General features: G+C 33.3%; 3 protein-coding genes across 5 annotated transcripts; 1 reads left to right on the forward strand and 2 right to left on the reverse strand.

The window, feature by feature from the left end:
• Positions 1-27: 27 nt before the first annotated feature.
• Positions 28-4,381, forward strand: LOC108967224 (DNA polymerase delta catalytic subunit). Of its 2 annotated transcripts, none has more exons than XM_018930514.1 (6): positions 28-70; positions 275-519; positions 610-2,527; positions 2,583-3,036; positions 3,107-3,568; positions 3,633-4,381. In XM_018930514.1, exons 2-6 carry the CDS (start codon positions 428-430, stop codon positions 4,001-4,003), a joined length of 3,297 nt encoding a protein of 1,098 aa, XP_018786059.1. In that variant the 5' UTR covers positions 28-70; positions 275-427; the 3' UTR covers positions 4,004-4,381. The 2 variants fall into 2 exon arrangements, with proteins under 2 accessions (XP_018786059.1, XP_018786060.1); XM_018930515.1 differs by having other exon boundaries at positions 35-55.
• Positions 4,382-4,775: 394 nt separating this feature from the next.
• Positions 4,776-6,428, reverse strand: LOC108967196 (ADP-ribosylation factor-like protein 1). The gene is made up of 4 exons (XM_018930479.1): positions 6,217-6,428; positions 5,846-6,062; positions 5,673-5,784; positions 4,776-5,596 (listed from the first exon to the last, which is right to left on the reverse strand). The coding sequence occupies exons 1-4, from the start codon at positions 6,218-6,220 to the stop codon at positions 5,387-5,389; spliced, it is 543 nt and encodes a 180-aa protein (XP_018786024.1). The 5' UTR covers positions 6,221-6,428; the 3' UTR covers positions 4,776-5,386.
• Positions 6,429-10,480: 4,052 nt separating this feature from the next.
• LOC108967193 (palmitoyltransferase Hip14) lies at positions 10,481-13,639 on the reverse strand. 2 transcript variants are annotated; one of them, XM_018930474.1, is made up of 4 exons: positions 13,337-13,639; positions 12,597-13,207; positions 11,869-12,543; positions 10,481-11,723 (listed from the first exon to the last, which is right to left on the reverse strand). In XM_018930474.1, exons 2-4 carry the CDS (start codon positions 13,158-13,160, stop codon positions 11,019-11,021), a joined length of 1,944 nt encoding a protein of 647 aa, XP_018786019.1. In that variant the 5' UTR covers positions 13,161-13,207; positions 13,337-13,639; the 3' UTR covers positions 10,481-11,018. The 2 variants fall into 2 exon arrangements, with proteins under 2 accessions (XP_018786019.1, XP_018786018.1); XM_018930473.1 differs by having other exon boundaries at positions 13,304-13,639.
• Between the last annotated feature and the right edge of the window lie 2,385 nt (positions 13,640-16,024).

Below are 16,024 nucleotides of genomic sequence, written 5' to 3' on the forward strand. Positions count from 1 at the left end.
ATAATTATCACTGTTAATAATATATTAAAGAACTGATATACTGATGGGTATAAAGGTAATTTTGCTAATGGTATGATATTACTTATACATCACAATGAAGAGTTTTGTAGCTTACGTATTGCATTATCCATTTTACTATAAACCTTATATATGTGGAATCATAAGACAAGGCAAACAAAAAATCTTCTTAAAATTTACAAAAAATCGTTACATAAAAATTTATTGACGAACGATATCTAGATTTAATTATAGGATAATCGATTTATAAATTTAGCTTCAAACCAAATAAACAACATATCGATATAATATCAACAATCCCTACGAAGCAAGGCGCGAAATGCCATACAGCACATTTGAAAGACTAATGAAGTCAGAATTTGCGAGGAAAATTTGCATTTGAGCTGATTTTAAGGAATATTTCAATAAAATGAGTGGATTTTCAGGAAAAAGAAAGTTTCCGGAAAACGGCAATGCAAACAAAAATGGAAACACCACCGCAGGAAAGCAACAAAAGAAATGGTTTGTTAATGGCGAAATTTATGATTACATATTGGTGATGTTTTTATGAAAAATGTATATATTTACTTGTTTTCATAATATTTTCCAAAGGAATGATGAAGAAGATGATGATTTTGATGGAATGGATTTTGATATGGGCGGAGAAGGGGGTGATGATAAGGATGTTCTGCTGGGAGAAGGTCCGGAAAACCAACAAACCTCAGTGAAATGGTCTAGAGTTGATCCCCCCAATTTAGATCCTTCTGCTGACGAATTAACATTTCAACAAATAGATATAGAAAATTACTTGGGCGAACCGATGCCAGGAATGCCAGGTCCACAGATTGGACCGGTACCAATAATACGAATGTTTGGTATTACAATGGAAGGAAATTCGGTTTGTTGTCATGTGCATGGTTTTTGCCCTTATTTCTATATAGCAGCGCCACGTAGTTTCGAACGGAATCACTGCAATTCCTTGCGCGAAGCTTTGGACAAAAAGGTATTAGCGGATATGCGCAGCAACAAGAATAATGTACAAGAAGCTGTGTTAGAAGTACAGCTCGTGGAACGCCTTAATATTTACGGTTATCAAGGTGATGATAAGCAACGCTATATAAAAATAACAGTAACAGTGCCTAAACTGGTTGCAGCAGCAGTGCGATTACTTTCAAATCAAATAATATTGTCGGATTTCGATTTTCAAGACTGTCGTGCCTTTGAAAGCAATATTGACTTCGATATACGTTTCATGGTTGACACACATGTAGTGGGTTGTAATTGGATAGAATTGCCAGCAGGTACATGGCGTATACGCAATAAAAATACTAAACCCCTACCAGAATCGCGTTGTCAAATCGAAGTTGATGTTGCATATGACAAATTTATATCACATGAACCTGAAGGAGAGTGGTCTAAGGTTGCGCCTTTTCGTATACTATCATTCGATATTGAATGTGCCGGACGTAAAGGTATTTTTCCTGAAGCTAAAATGGATCCGGTCATACAGATCGCCAACATGGTTATACGTCAAGGCGATCCCGAACCTTTCATAAGAAACGTGTTTACTTTGAACAACTGTGCGCCTATTGTTGGTTCCGATGTACGTTGTTTTCCCAAAGAGACGGAACTTTTAGATGCCTGGTCGAGTTTTGTGCGCGAAGTCGATCCGGATATTTTAACCGGCTATAATATAAATAATTTTGATATACCCTACCTTCTTAACCGCGCTGCACACTTGAAGGTGAAGAATTTCGAATATCTCGGACGCATAAGAAATATCCGTTCAGTTATTAAAGAACAAGTGTTACAATCAAAGCAAATGGGTAGACGAGAGAACAAGTATGTAAACTTTGAGGGTCGTGTTCCCTTCGATTTGCTCTTCGTGCTGTTGCGCGACTATAAGCTGCGCTCATACACATTAAATGCTGTAAGCTATCACTTTCTACAAGAGCAGAAAGAAGATGTGCATCACAGCATTATCACAGATCTACAAAATGGTGATGAGCAAACACGTCGTCGTTTGGCTATGTATTGCCTTAAGGATGCTTACTTACCCTTGCGTTTGCTAGATAAACTTATGTCTATTGTCAATTACATGGAAATGGCGAGGGTCACGGGTGTGCCGTTGGAATCTTTATTAACACGTGGCCAACAGATTAAAGTGCTAAGTCAATTGTTACGTGCCGCGCGTACCAAGGGTTTTATAATGCCCGCCTACCAGTCGAAAGCGTCTGAAGAGCAATATGAGGGCGCTACAGTTATCGAACCAAAACGTGGATACTATGCCGATCCCATAGCGACACTTGATTTTGCTTCTCTATATCCTAGTATTATGATTGCGCATAATCTCTGCTATACCACACTAGTGCAGCCGGGTATGAAAGAGCGTCTCGGTCTAACGGATTCCCAAGTGGAACGTACGCCAGCCAACAATACATTTGTACGCTCGGAAGTGCGTAACGGACTGCTGCCAGAAATTCTGCAATCTCTACTTGCTGCGCGTAAGCGTGCCAAAAATGATTTGAAGGTAAATGCTATAAATACTTTGAATTTTATTTTTTAATAATATTACTTTTTTTTAGGTTGAAAAAGATTGCTTCCGCCGTAAGGTGCTCGATGGTCGACAATTGGCTTTAAAAATATCCGCCAATTCGGTGTATGGTTTCACAGGTGCGCAGGTCGGTAAATTACCTTGTTTGGAAATATCGGGCAGTGTCACCGCTTACGGGCGTACAATGATCGAGTTGACAAAAAATGAGGTGGAAACACATTACAAAATTGCTAATAACTACGAAAATGATGCAGTCGTCATTTACGGTGACACAGATTCGGTGATGGTGAACTTTGGTGTAAAAACGTTGGAACGCGCAATGGAACTCGGCCGTGAAGCAGCCGAAATAGTTAGCGCCAAGTTTGTGCGACCCATTAAGTTGGAATTCGAAAAGGTTTACTACCCTTATTTGCTAATCAATAAGAAACGTTATGCTGGTTTGTATTTCACGCGTCCCGAAACATATGATAAAATGGACTGCAAAGGTATGTGTACTTATTTTTTATTTTTTTTGCTTCAGTTTTTTACTCAATATTTAATGATTTTCCATTCCAGGCATTGAAACCGTGCGTCGCGATAATTCACCACTGGTTGCGAATCTCATGAACACTTGCTTGCAAAAATTGCTTATCGAACGCAATCCCGATGGCGCCGTAGAATATGCGAAACGTGTCATAGCCGATTTGCTCTGTAACCGCGTCGACATCTCACAGCTGGTGATTACTAAAGAATTGGCAAAGACTGATTATGCTGCTAAGCAGGCGCATGTAGAATTAGCGAACAAAATGAAGAAACGTGATCCTGGCACAGCACCTAAATTGGGTGATCGTGTGCCTTACGTGATTTGCGCTGCGGCAAAAAATACACCCGCCTACATGAAGGCTGAGGATCCATTGTATGTGCTCGAGAATTGTGTGCCCATTGACGCTAATTACTATTTGGAGCAACAATTATCGAAACCATTGTTACGCATATTCGAACCGCTGCTCGGAGATCGCGCCGAATCTATACTGTTGAGTAAGTTAGCAGAATTTATTAGCTTGGCTTTGTATTTTTCAACACCAACTACTTCTGCACACAGAGGGTGAACATACACGAACGCGTTCGGTGGTAACCTCGAAGGTTGGTGGTCTGGCTGGTTTTATGACTAAGAAATCGTCATGTCTTGGCTGTCGTGCGCTGATGCCGAATGGTTATGAAAAGGCAGCGTTATGTCCACATTGTGAACCTCGCATGAGCGAACTTTATCAACGCGAAATCGTGGCAAAACGCTCGCTGGAAGAGACTTTCGATCGCTTGTGGACCGAGTGTCAACGTTGTCAGGGTTCGCTGCATGAAGAGGTGTTGTGTTCGAATCGAGATTGTCCGATCTTTTACATGCGTCAAAAGATACGAATGGATTTGGATACACAGGAAAAGCGTGTACAGCGTTTCGGTGCGCCGGATTGGTGACGCACTACCGTTTATATTGCATGAATAGTTTATAAGTGTTTTGTGTCTGATTGCGAATCGGTTGCTAAGAATACTGTATTTATATTTTATTTGTTTTACCTCTAAATAACAGAATCTGAAATGTTCTATCCAAATTTGGTTTATCTGAATAAATTTAAAATGTTGAGAAACAATGTGTAAAATGTCAAGGTTATGCGCAGGGAATTCGGAGGATAATGCAACCTGAAAAACTTCGCTCTAATGACGTTTTTCTGGGAATAATGGAGTATTTTAAGTTTGAACCAGACATAAAATGTCTTAGCTAATCTATGATGCGCTTAACTACAATAATAATGCAAGAACATATTATATTTTAACTTAGATTGCACCGAAACTATATTACCCTTAACAAATAAATGATAATAATTACTTTAATTGGATCGATCACTTTGTATTGCAGGTACATATAGTTGGAAACACTATAGAAAAAACTAACTTTCTTCTAAACATGCTTTCTTATTGTTATGAGACTGAAAATTCTGTTAAATAATCTAGTGAAAAAAAGGGTTCCATGCGAGAACTTGATTTTGATCATTCAATTTGTATGACAGTCCTTTGCAATAATGACCCGATCTGAACCATCGGAACGAACCCGGATTCATATCCGGCCAAGGACTGCGAATTCGGCACCATTTCTCTAATTTAATTCGTTAAAATAATAATATAACACGCGTTCTTGACATTTTTCCAGATAATTAAACTTTGCGTAGTGTTTTACAGATAATACCACAACTTATTTTTATCTTTTTTATTAATGCTATATTGTTTTTTTGTTTTTTGTTTTTACAAAGATACCGCGCCAATCGTTGACTATAAACTAAAAAAAAAAAAACCTACAATGCGCGTTGGTAGTTTAAAGCGCAGCGCTACCCTATTTTGTTTAATTTTAATTCATGTTTTTAAATTTGGCAAACTAATTATTTTAAAATGATAATTTTTGTTAACACGACTAAAGGTTCGACTTTAAATTTGTTTATGACACAGTCAATTAATGACTTTAAACACTTTAGTTTAGCAATAGTTTGCTTCAGAACTATTTTTTGATATTTTTAAACCCGTATTATTATAGATTATTTGTTAGGGAGCGCCGTTGTGAAGTCACATCATAGTAGCGTTTCGTTTTTATCAATACGTTATCTTATTAATATACACTTGCAATTGCCTTATGTGCTGTCTACCAACAATTTACTTGATTTCATTTACGTGTTTTTTTTTTTTTATATGTAAGTATATAAAATGCATATAGTAATTACTTAAAATTAAGAACAAATAAAATAGTTTAAAGAACTTTTTTTGGGTAAAGTTGTTATGGGAGAAGGAGTTTTTTCTATATTTCTAGTTGCACTATTTACGACTTTGCAACGTATTGGAAAGCCAATCCATCGCTTGATCTAAGCCTTCACCTTTGGTCGCTGATGTTTTGAATATTTGAAAAGTTCGATTTTTTAAATTTTCCAAACCCAGCGCATGATGCACTTCCGCCACGGTCATACAACCCTCCATATCTTGTTTGTTGGCGAGCACAACAAGTATGGCGCCGGCAAGTTCCTCTTCCTATAAGTAAAACCAAAAAAAAAAAAAACAATATTCTTTTAGAACTTCATATATATAGTATTTAAAAAATACGCACTCGCAACATGTACAGCAGCTCATCTTTAGATATGCCTATCCGATCTCGATCTGCAGAATCCACCACATAAATTATAGCATCTGTGTTACTATAGTAACAACGCCAATACGGTCTAAATGCCAAAGAACGTTAAATAAAGAGTTTTTCTTTTATAAGTTATTTAATTTACAAACCTTATACTTGTCTGACCACCCAAATCCCATACCTGGAATTTTAAATTCTTGTACGTAACCTGTTCGACATTGAAGCCAATAGTCGGAATTGTTGTGACCACTTCACCGACTTGCAGACGATAAAGAATAGTCGTTTTGCCAGCGCCATCCAACCCTAATATCAGTATGCGCATTTCGCGTGAACCAAGCAGACCGCGAAAGTAACTTAATACACCACCTAAGAATAATACAAACTATTTAACTACTAAAAGGTAATTTTTTTTTTGTTATTTTTTTGTGCAGAGTTTACTCACAACACCGGCAGACAATTGGCATAAAGGTTCTATTCCCAAATTAGCCAATCTGTCACTGCTGCCACACATAGAACTTACCCATTTTATTATCACTACAATACGTTGGTGGCTGGTATTAATATACTTATTATTTATATTGTTGGTATATAGCTTGATTTAGTTGTTTTCCCTATAAAAGTTAATGCACGCACATTTGGATTAATTATAATAAATACATATGTGAAAATAATCCGTATTTTCACTTTTTTTATAGGCAGACGATGTGAACGGTTTGATTTATGTCAAAAATTGTTTGTCATGCGTAGCGGTTATGACGTGTCTGTGTAAAGAGAACACAGTGTTGCATTACAAGTGAAACGGTTAAAATAAAATGCGTATACCTTTGGGTTGTTTTCTAATTTTATTTGTTTAATAATAAAAATTTATATTTACAAAGAATAATTATGTAAATAAAGACATTGCTCAATATCAGCTAAGAGTAAATGGCAGCAAACTATGTATTAATACCTATTTCGTTAATATCAACGGAATAATTTAGCTAAATATCATTTACGCCAAAAATTTAAATTTAATTTAAATAAAAATAAAATATAATCTTTTTAAATTAATTTATTTATTTCTTTCTCTTTCGTATTTAATATTTATTTCAATATTTCTTATGAACTACAATTTAAATTTTATTGATTGCTAAATATTATTTAAATGATTACACAAACTATTGTATGCTTTAATATTGATTTCATTATAATTCTCTCTTTGAGGCTATAACACACAGATGCAAGTTTGTATGCATATGTATGTATGAATCTTTTGAAATTAATTTTTTTTGCGTTCATGTTGCTGTTGTTGGGTTTTAATGCGATTGCTAAATAAAAAATTAATATTATTACATATACATACAGTAAAGAGCCTTTTTAATAGCATTGCATACATATTCCCTTTTGTGTTTAACGTCTTATTAAATATACATTAGCATTGTTTGTTTTTTATTGTTTACAACTTATGTAAAGCAAAAGTTTACTATATAGTATATTTTTTTAATACTTCATTTTATATTTGAATTTATAAATATACATTTATATATGTATAAAGCACACACAGATATATAGCTATGAATATTGTAGAGTTTTAAAAATAAATTTCAAAAAACAAAGACAATGATTTCTCTTAGTTTACTTAAGCTTTTTTTTCATTTTTTTTTTTTTATTTTATTGCGTTAGAAAATGTACTGGAGTTAATACACCTATTAAAAATGTGTCTTAGTAAAACGATGTGCTAGAAAATATCAGTCGGAAATGTTCAAAACACTGTTATTCAATTCCCTTATTAGATATTAAGTTAACGAACGTTTGTAGAAATTGTATCTTTTATATTACTTATTCATTTTATTTTCTCATTTTCTTCAAATGCTTTGAAGTTTATTATTTGTTATTGTTTCATATCAATAAATCAAAAGAAAAAAAAAAAAACGCTTGTAAAAATAACTGCTATTAAAACATAAACTTTTTAAATTAAATAAATTGCAGAAATAAATTAAATATAATTAAATTTATGTGAGACTTTCCACGAAATATATATGTACATATCCACGTGATTGCTATTTGCATTGAAATAATAATAAGCTAATTAATAATTTCCCTTCACTTTTCACAAGTTTTAAAAATTAAAATGTCATTTCATACAATTTTATTAATTATACATACTCGTACGCAGCTTTATTCAGTGTATATTTCAATTTATTATAGAGCTGTTAAAAATATTTTATTTATATGTAAGTTAAATGGTAATGTGAACGTATTTTTAGCATGTTTGGCTGACTAGAATGTTTGGTGCAAATTGTTAGCTTTTTAGTTAAAATTTTTTATATATGAGATATCACTTTTGCTTTCCTTGGTCAAAAGTCAGTATTCAAAGCAACTTTTTAGAATTTTTTATATTTTTTATTAATTATTTTTATTTGATGGTATAAGATAGAATGGTTTGAAATGTACAGTTCTTATACGCGCAATGCTTGCATAGTTTTGTTGACATATACATATATTCTGCAATTATATTATTTTTTGTTGAATTTATTATTATTGTTATCTTAACGCTCAAATGTATATGTAGTTATCGATGACTGATCTTTGATGATATAAGTTTAGGTTAACTAGCTTGTTGTTTTGTTTATGTAGCTACTTTTATTTTACATTAACAAATTAAAAAAAAGACATAAATTTTTATTTTTAATATTATTTTTCGTTTATATAACAAAAATATTTGGTGTTTTGTTCTCGTTTGTTTATTATATATAGCTTAACTTTCAATCGTAAATTTGTGAACAATTTAATCTTTGACGCTTTCCAATAAGCAAAATAAATAATTTGCGGCTAACAATATACGCAAAATTATCAATATCGTTACTTATTTCATCTTCATCTTCAGATTTAGTTTTATTTGTTAATAATAGTCTTAAAACACTAAACAAATTTTCTCAATATTGTTTTGCTCACTGGCTTTGTATTTATGTTCGTAACTGTATCTGCTTATTTACATTTGTTCTGGTGGGAGCAACTATCGAATATTTTGGCGCAGAAAAAACTAAGAGGAGCAAGTGTTAAATGCTGCATAAAATGTTCTAAAAGTTGTGCATTTTTTAGAATTTTGTATGGCCATTTGTGATACTTTACAACTACCTCAAGCTTCTTTTATGATTTTTGCATGCTTAATTTTTAGATCTGATTTTTGTGTGTGTTTTGGTGGGACATATGTATATGTATATATGTAGGCGCATAGTTACGGTTTAAGTAAGTCGGTTTTCAACTTGATGATTTTTTCGGTATAAAACTACGTTTCCTCATTCAACTACACCTTGTATTTCAAGTTTGTTGTATTACTTAGAAGTAACAAAATAAATGTGCGTATTAAAATTTTCTTTGTTGTAATACTTCATAACTGCGCTTTATATTCTATAATTAAGTATAAATGCCAAGTATAGATTTTGTAAAAAGCAAATGTCACGTGCATTGAACGTTTGTTTTATGACACAAAATCAATTACGTTAAATAAAATAAATATACATACATATATACTTGCTAGCCAAATTTCGTTTTGCGAAAGAGTAGTTGGCTAACATTAAACATTAAGGCCTCTAAAAATATTTTCTAAAAAGAAAAATTTGATTTATTTGTATAAGTTAAACAATATGTAAAATGGTTTTTACTTCTTTCTTAAATATATTAATTTATGTCTCTTAAGTAGGTCAAATTGTTCTTAAGTTTTACATTATTTTAAACTGTTTTTCGGGATTTTTAGAATAAATATTATATCGTGTTTGTTTTGTTTAGCTATATTTCATTAATTCATGCACAAAGATATTAGTATTATGTAATTTTGTCTTTTCTTGTCGAATGAGAGCAGTGTTTTTGTTGGAATTGAGTTATCAGATAAAGAGAAATTTATTAAAAAAAAAAAAATATGTATTATTATAAAAATAATAATAATATAATTAAAAAAAGTAATAATATAATTTTAAAAAAATTAAATAAATATAATAAATATAATATTAAATAAAATAAAAAAACTTATAAAATGAAATTACAAATTTATTACTTCGAAGTGAATAGTTTAGTAAAAAAAAGTTTTTAATTTTATTTTGAAATTATTTAAGGTATTAAGTAATCGAAAAAATTATTCAAATTGAAAATGTATATCATCAAAACCGAACCGAAATAGAAAGATGGAAAAAAATTTAATTAAAATGTTTAACAAAAATAAAAAAACATATTCTTTTAACAAATGACAATTTCACAATGTTTAAATTAAATTTTATATTTTAAAACATGTTTCTTTATATATTTTGAAATATATAATTTAACTTTATAAACAATGCCTTTTCGGCTAAGTCGAAAATATAAATTTCAAGCTAGAAATAACTTTACAACTTTCCAACGCCAAATACCACTTTGCTTATCTTTATAGCTTGTTTTACATCAAGAATTTTAAGTAAGCAATACATTTTTCTTATAACAAATTGTTCTCCATATATCTAATGTCATTTCGTTAGCATTTTATTTATGATGCACAATATTTTTCATACTATTTTGAATCGGTTTACGTTGACCACACACATACGGCTGCCCAAACTGCAAATGCACTACAATGTCCTACACATATAATCCTTTGTTCATGCTAATAATTGCTAGTAAGTATTTATTAAAAATGATTTAACTAAGTTTGTACAGCGAGTGATTAGTCTGAAATAATAAAAAATTCCTAACCTAAACTGGCAAAGCTTTCTATATTGCTCATAAACTGCTATCTAAAACTTTTAAGAAGTATCGAACTACAAATAAAAAATTAGTTAGTATTAATAATTACATTTGTATTAAGTATATAATTGAATAGGCGCATCAACGAAATAAAACTTACTTATGCTTTGTTTACGCATCTTCCACCCAAGCATAATAAATATTATAAACTATAATAATTAGGTTTATATATAATACAATAAAAGTTTAATACGCTTAGCAAATGTCCCCTATGGCTTGACTATTCACATTACATACAATGTTGTTGTAGCAGTGACAGTTGACAAATTTTTATATAAATAAGAACTTGTAAAATTGTATAAAAAATAACGCAAAATTAATTCAATAAATTTATAAATATATTTAAAGAAAATTTGCAAGACGCCCAGTTTTCGCAAGCACTACTACAACAACGGAGCATTGTTAACACAAACCATTTCACTTCTAAACCACCTCTACACATCCTGTTAATTAAAGCACTTGAAAAAATGCCATTGTTTCTTTACCTTTACGATCGTGACATGCCTGCGTATTTGCTTAAACATTTGCTATGGGTGCATTGCGCGTCTCCGCATCCCGATTCGACTTATCCTACACGTACTGATAGTGCGCCAACTCAGTGCCACCACCTTCGCCATCGGCATTGCCACGCAATAGCGGTTCTTGTTCCACCGTTGCACGGCCCACCTGCATATCCATATCGTAGTAATTCATCCAATCGACATGACGCGGTTGAACTAAGCCAAAACATTTGCACTCCAAAAAATCGACCAAGTTGTTGAATGGTCCACGTGTGAAAGGACTATGACCGCCTTTCGCCTGAAAATGCCGGTATCGTCCACGATTCATGCGCTCATTAGTAGTCATACCCAAGCAGACGACTTGATATGTCTGGCAAATTGTTAGCAACACAACCCAGGAAAGATGTAGCAATGCATTCGCCATCACCCAACCGACCCAGGCATTACAATTGGCTATGTCCATAATTGCTTTTTGGAAATCCGCCAGCGGCACGAGCGTAAAGTATACATTACATTGATAGATATAATAACAGGCGCCACCATATAACATCCAACCGCACATGATGAGTAACATCCAGAGGAAACCCATAAAGTAAGCGTGGTTCTTGAGACCAATACAATTGCCCACCCAGGGGCAGTGATGGTCGAAACGCGCAACGCAACGATCGCAAACGCTGCAATGCTTTGAACGTATCGGACGCCGTACCAGACAGCCGGAGCAGAAAGAAGAGGGTTCAAACCCAATACCACCGCGTTCTGACAATTCGACAATCGTCTGTAATATAAAATTATTATTTTGTGAATTATTCAAATAATAAGTTAAATGCAACGGAAGAACTAAAATATAGTTTATAAGCATATGCGCAGAAATAGTTCACACAAAACTATCTTAGCACGCAATCTATCAAAGGAGTTCTTACTTTGAAACGTTGCTCCTGCGTCGGCCGTATAATACCTGGATCGCCTTTCCATGACTTCATAAAACATACCCAAAGCGCTGCGGAGCAAGCTAAAAACATTAAGGTTTCCGCAAACGAAACCGCATCCACAATATATACAATCCACGTGACATAGAACCACGCTTTCGTCGCCAGATACACACTTAACGGTAATAATGCCAGTAAATGCTCATCGAATAATGCCTTACCAAGCGTATGGAAGATGCCATACAAGCATCCAAGAAGGAAGAATTTAATTATATACAGTGTATTTAGTGTAAATACGACGCCAGCTAAATAAAACGCCGTGAATGGACAAGCAACCATTGCCCACCAACGTAGACGTTTATCATGACGTAGGCGTGATATTAATGACCGTTGTGTTTGGGTTTTTTGTGAAGCCTCACGTACGCGATCTAATACTTTGGAACCAATCCATATTGCGCCTGCCTGCGATTCTAGCATTGTTAACGGCGTTTCGCCACGCAAATTAGGAACGTCGAGGGAGGCGCGTGATTTTAGAACCAATGTAGAAATCGCAGTAGCGTTGCGTGCCAGTATGGCCCAATGTAACGCAGTGTTGCCGTGCGTGTAATCGACCATAGCTGGATTTGCGCCAAGCGTGAGCAATAAACGTACGGGATCCAGTGCACAGACCTAACAATAATTTCTTGAATATTTTAATGACCACATATAATGTTAAAATTTACCTTCCAAGCGGCCCACATGAGCGCAGTCATTCCGCCACGATCTTGCAAATCTGGATCAACACCTTTTGCTATGAAATACGCAACCAGAGCTGTGTGCGCAAACTGTGCTGCAATGTGTATGCAAGAACAGCCCTCGGCATCACGTATGCGTGGATCAGCACCAGCATTCATCAGCAGCACAACGGAACCGAGATGCCCTTGCCTTGTTGCCCAATGTAAGGGTGTCGCATTCAATTCACCACCTACAGCATCTACAATCGCGCCTTTCTCCAGGAAATAACGTATTATATCACGCCTATTATTAATGGCTGCCCAATGTAGCAAAGTTACAGTCTCACTATCGGGTTGATTAACATCCCAACCAGATTCAATAAGCTCACGTACACGTGCAATAGCGCCGTACTGTGTCGCTTTGACTATATCGAATCCGCTGTAATCTGGTTCCACCGGTGCGGTGGGGGGCTGCTGTGCCATAAGTGCAGCTTGACGTTCAGCATCGCAATCATTTTCCGTACCAGGCACACATGAGCCAGTCGTAGCGACATTGCAAGCGGTCTGATACATGGTACTGGGATATTGATGTAACCGTGATAGGAATAGACTTGCTTCAACTATAATAAGTAAATAGTTCCTTATTATTATTATTTTTTTCAAAACCAATATTTCCAAGACAATTCAGCGATGTATAAATATACTTTGTCGCTTACCTATTCAATTGCAATTTTTTTCTTAACACTAACCAGTGGGGTCCTTAAAAATGAATCAGCCTGCAGCCGTTGCTGCTATCATAAAACGCACTTATGCGTTGGTATGAGTGTTGGAGCACTCAATCCAGCATTAAGGGCAATTTTAAGCAGCTTATACGAAAATACTTGGTAAATATACACAGCGTTCTATGAATGCGCCATTTAACTACGCAATTTGACTTTTTCGACAGAAAAATACTTTTTTTACACTGCTAGTTGAAAGAAAAAGCCAAATTTTATCACGCAACTCGGAAAAAGTAGATTACACTCAAAAATTTGACCACTTTTGACATTTCAAGTGACAATTCGCTGTTGTTGTCAGTGGGGGTGACATTTTTCCTAAAAATATGTGTTTGTGTGTATATTGTCATGTGCAATGGTACGAAAGTGGCGACAAAAGAAACGAACCAATTAGCGATGATGCCATCGCAAACGAATAGAATGTTATACCCTTTAAATACAGCAAATTATGTATTAAAGCAGTGGAATTCAAATATGACGTCAGGACTTCTGCTGCAAACTGCTGTTGCTATCGAGCGGCAGTAAACATTACTGAAATAATTTGAAGAATTTTAAATTGAAGATACGGAGTTGGTTATTTGAAGTTATTCAAAAACTATTAGGAAAACCTACCATTCCTTAATAATATATGAAATAAAACGAATATTTCCCCTCGTCATATTTTCTTTTTCATACTTCTTCATGTTTTATTCATTTTATTTGACCGTATAATAAAGTTAAATAGTTTTACACTTAATTATGCAATGATGATAAAATTAAAAAATATACATTATAGTTTTTTCTTATGTTTTAAGAAATACATACATACATACATATATATGTATGAGTATGAGTTGCTTTGCCTGTTACAACACTGCAAATGAACAGTGGGCGCTAAAATAATCATACAGCGTGAAACAAAAATGACCGATTATTATTTGTAATTTATTGGACTGCAAATGTATTTGAAATAGTTTATAAAATTATAATTTCTTACTATCACACATTTTGTTGCTATATAAAGGTTTTTAATTAAACGCTGCCACTATTCTCTTACAGTATTGCACTCATATTTTGTTTCTGTCACTTTTCATATAAAATGTGTGACTGTCAATATTTTTCTTTATTAAGGTTTATTTTATTTTTTGCATATCATTAATGATCAATGATGTTGCTTAGTTTTTTAAGCCTATGATATATATTTATTTATTAGTATTATGCCTTGTGATATATAATGTATAATATAAAAAATAACGTTTACAACGTTTATACGCTTTTTTTTATTAGTTTCTACATTTTACAAAAATGTGTTTTTTTCACTTATAATTATGCAAGTTTACTTTTTAATAATTTTTGCTTTAGGGCTTCTTTTCTAGTTTTTGTATATATGTATTTCTTTCTACTGTCTTGGGCTGGATAAGTGTTTTTATTGATTTGTTGTGTTTTTGTTTTTGTTTTTCTTTTACATTTAGACTTTTGAGTTTTACTTTTATGTTAAATTCCTTAATTTGTCGCCATGCTAACCGATCAAAAATGTTGGCGCAGGAAATGTGTGCATGCAAAGAATTTGTTAGTGTAAAATTAACTGTTTGCAAGTGCGTTAAATTGTGTACTTTTTGTAAAATAAATGTAAATAGCAATGCAAAAAGTATAGTATTATATTTCAGTTACAAATATGCATTTTTTAGTTTTTTGAAATACATTTAATATACTATTCAAGTGTAAAAATCATTGGTATGTTTATTGTACAAGGATATAGGGAGATGGAGGTAGTGAGCGCAGCTAAGAGCTTTGATGAATATATGTTTGTATTTAGTATTAAATATTATATTTTACGAGTTTAGGTGGGCCGATGCGTATTTGCTTGCGCTTAATTTATTCAGCATTTGCAGTTTCTTACTATAATGTATATATACTGTGTTGACTATGTCACTTCTTTCAGAGCAGTGTTGTGATGTTACGCAATATTCTTTTATTTGATAGTGGCATTATTTCTATTTTACAGTTTGATAAACTATTTGCAAATTTGTATGTGTGTGTGTTTTAATCTATTTCTAACATTTATAAAGCTCAAAAATCTTAGCAGTTACAGATATATGTACTTATAATTATTTTCTTACAATGCTGGTTGAGTTTTCCCCGAAGCTGACAAGCTGCGCTCAATTGCATTAAATAATATTATTAATAAACAATTTTATTAAATTTTCATAATTTTAAACTGCCAACACACTCTTGTTAATCGACATTGATCGATAGTTCGCTGAATGCTGTCATAGATAAATAACGGAAGCGGAAACACATCAGTAGGAGAATTAATTACAGGAATAATTACCGAGTATTTTCATAGTTTCACTAGGATATGGTTTAAAAAGCCGACTAAAATGGAAGCTAATAAGAAGCAATATTATAGTGCAATGTATGCAGCAAATTATTAATAAGATTATAAGGTTTATAGGTTTGTGTTGTTGATATGTGATGGAAAGTGTGTAAGTCGCTTGCGCAAGTCTTACTTAAGATACAAAAGAAATATCAGCTTATTAGTGCGTTGAATGTCGCAAAGTGTTATCTACGTCCTGGGAGTGACGAAAATATGCTGACTGTAAAACATAAAAATGTTAAAACAATAATTAAAATAAGATATGAATTTAAGCGTTTACCTGTGATTGTAGTGCCAACACAAAT

Source organism: Bactrocera latifrons, unplaced genomic scaffold (assembly GCF_001853355.1).
Source record: "Bactrocera latifrons isolate USDA-ARS-PBARC rearing strain unplaced genomic scaffold, ASM185335v1 scaffold_18, whole genome shotgun sequence".
Taxonomy (NCBI): domain Eukaryota; kingdom Metazoa; phylum Arthropoda; class Insecta; order Diptera; family Tephritidae; genus Bactrocera; species Bactrocera latifrons.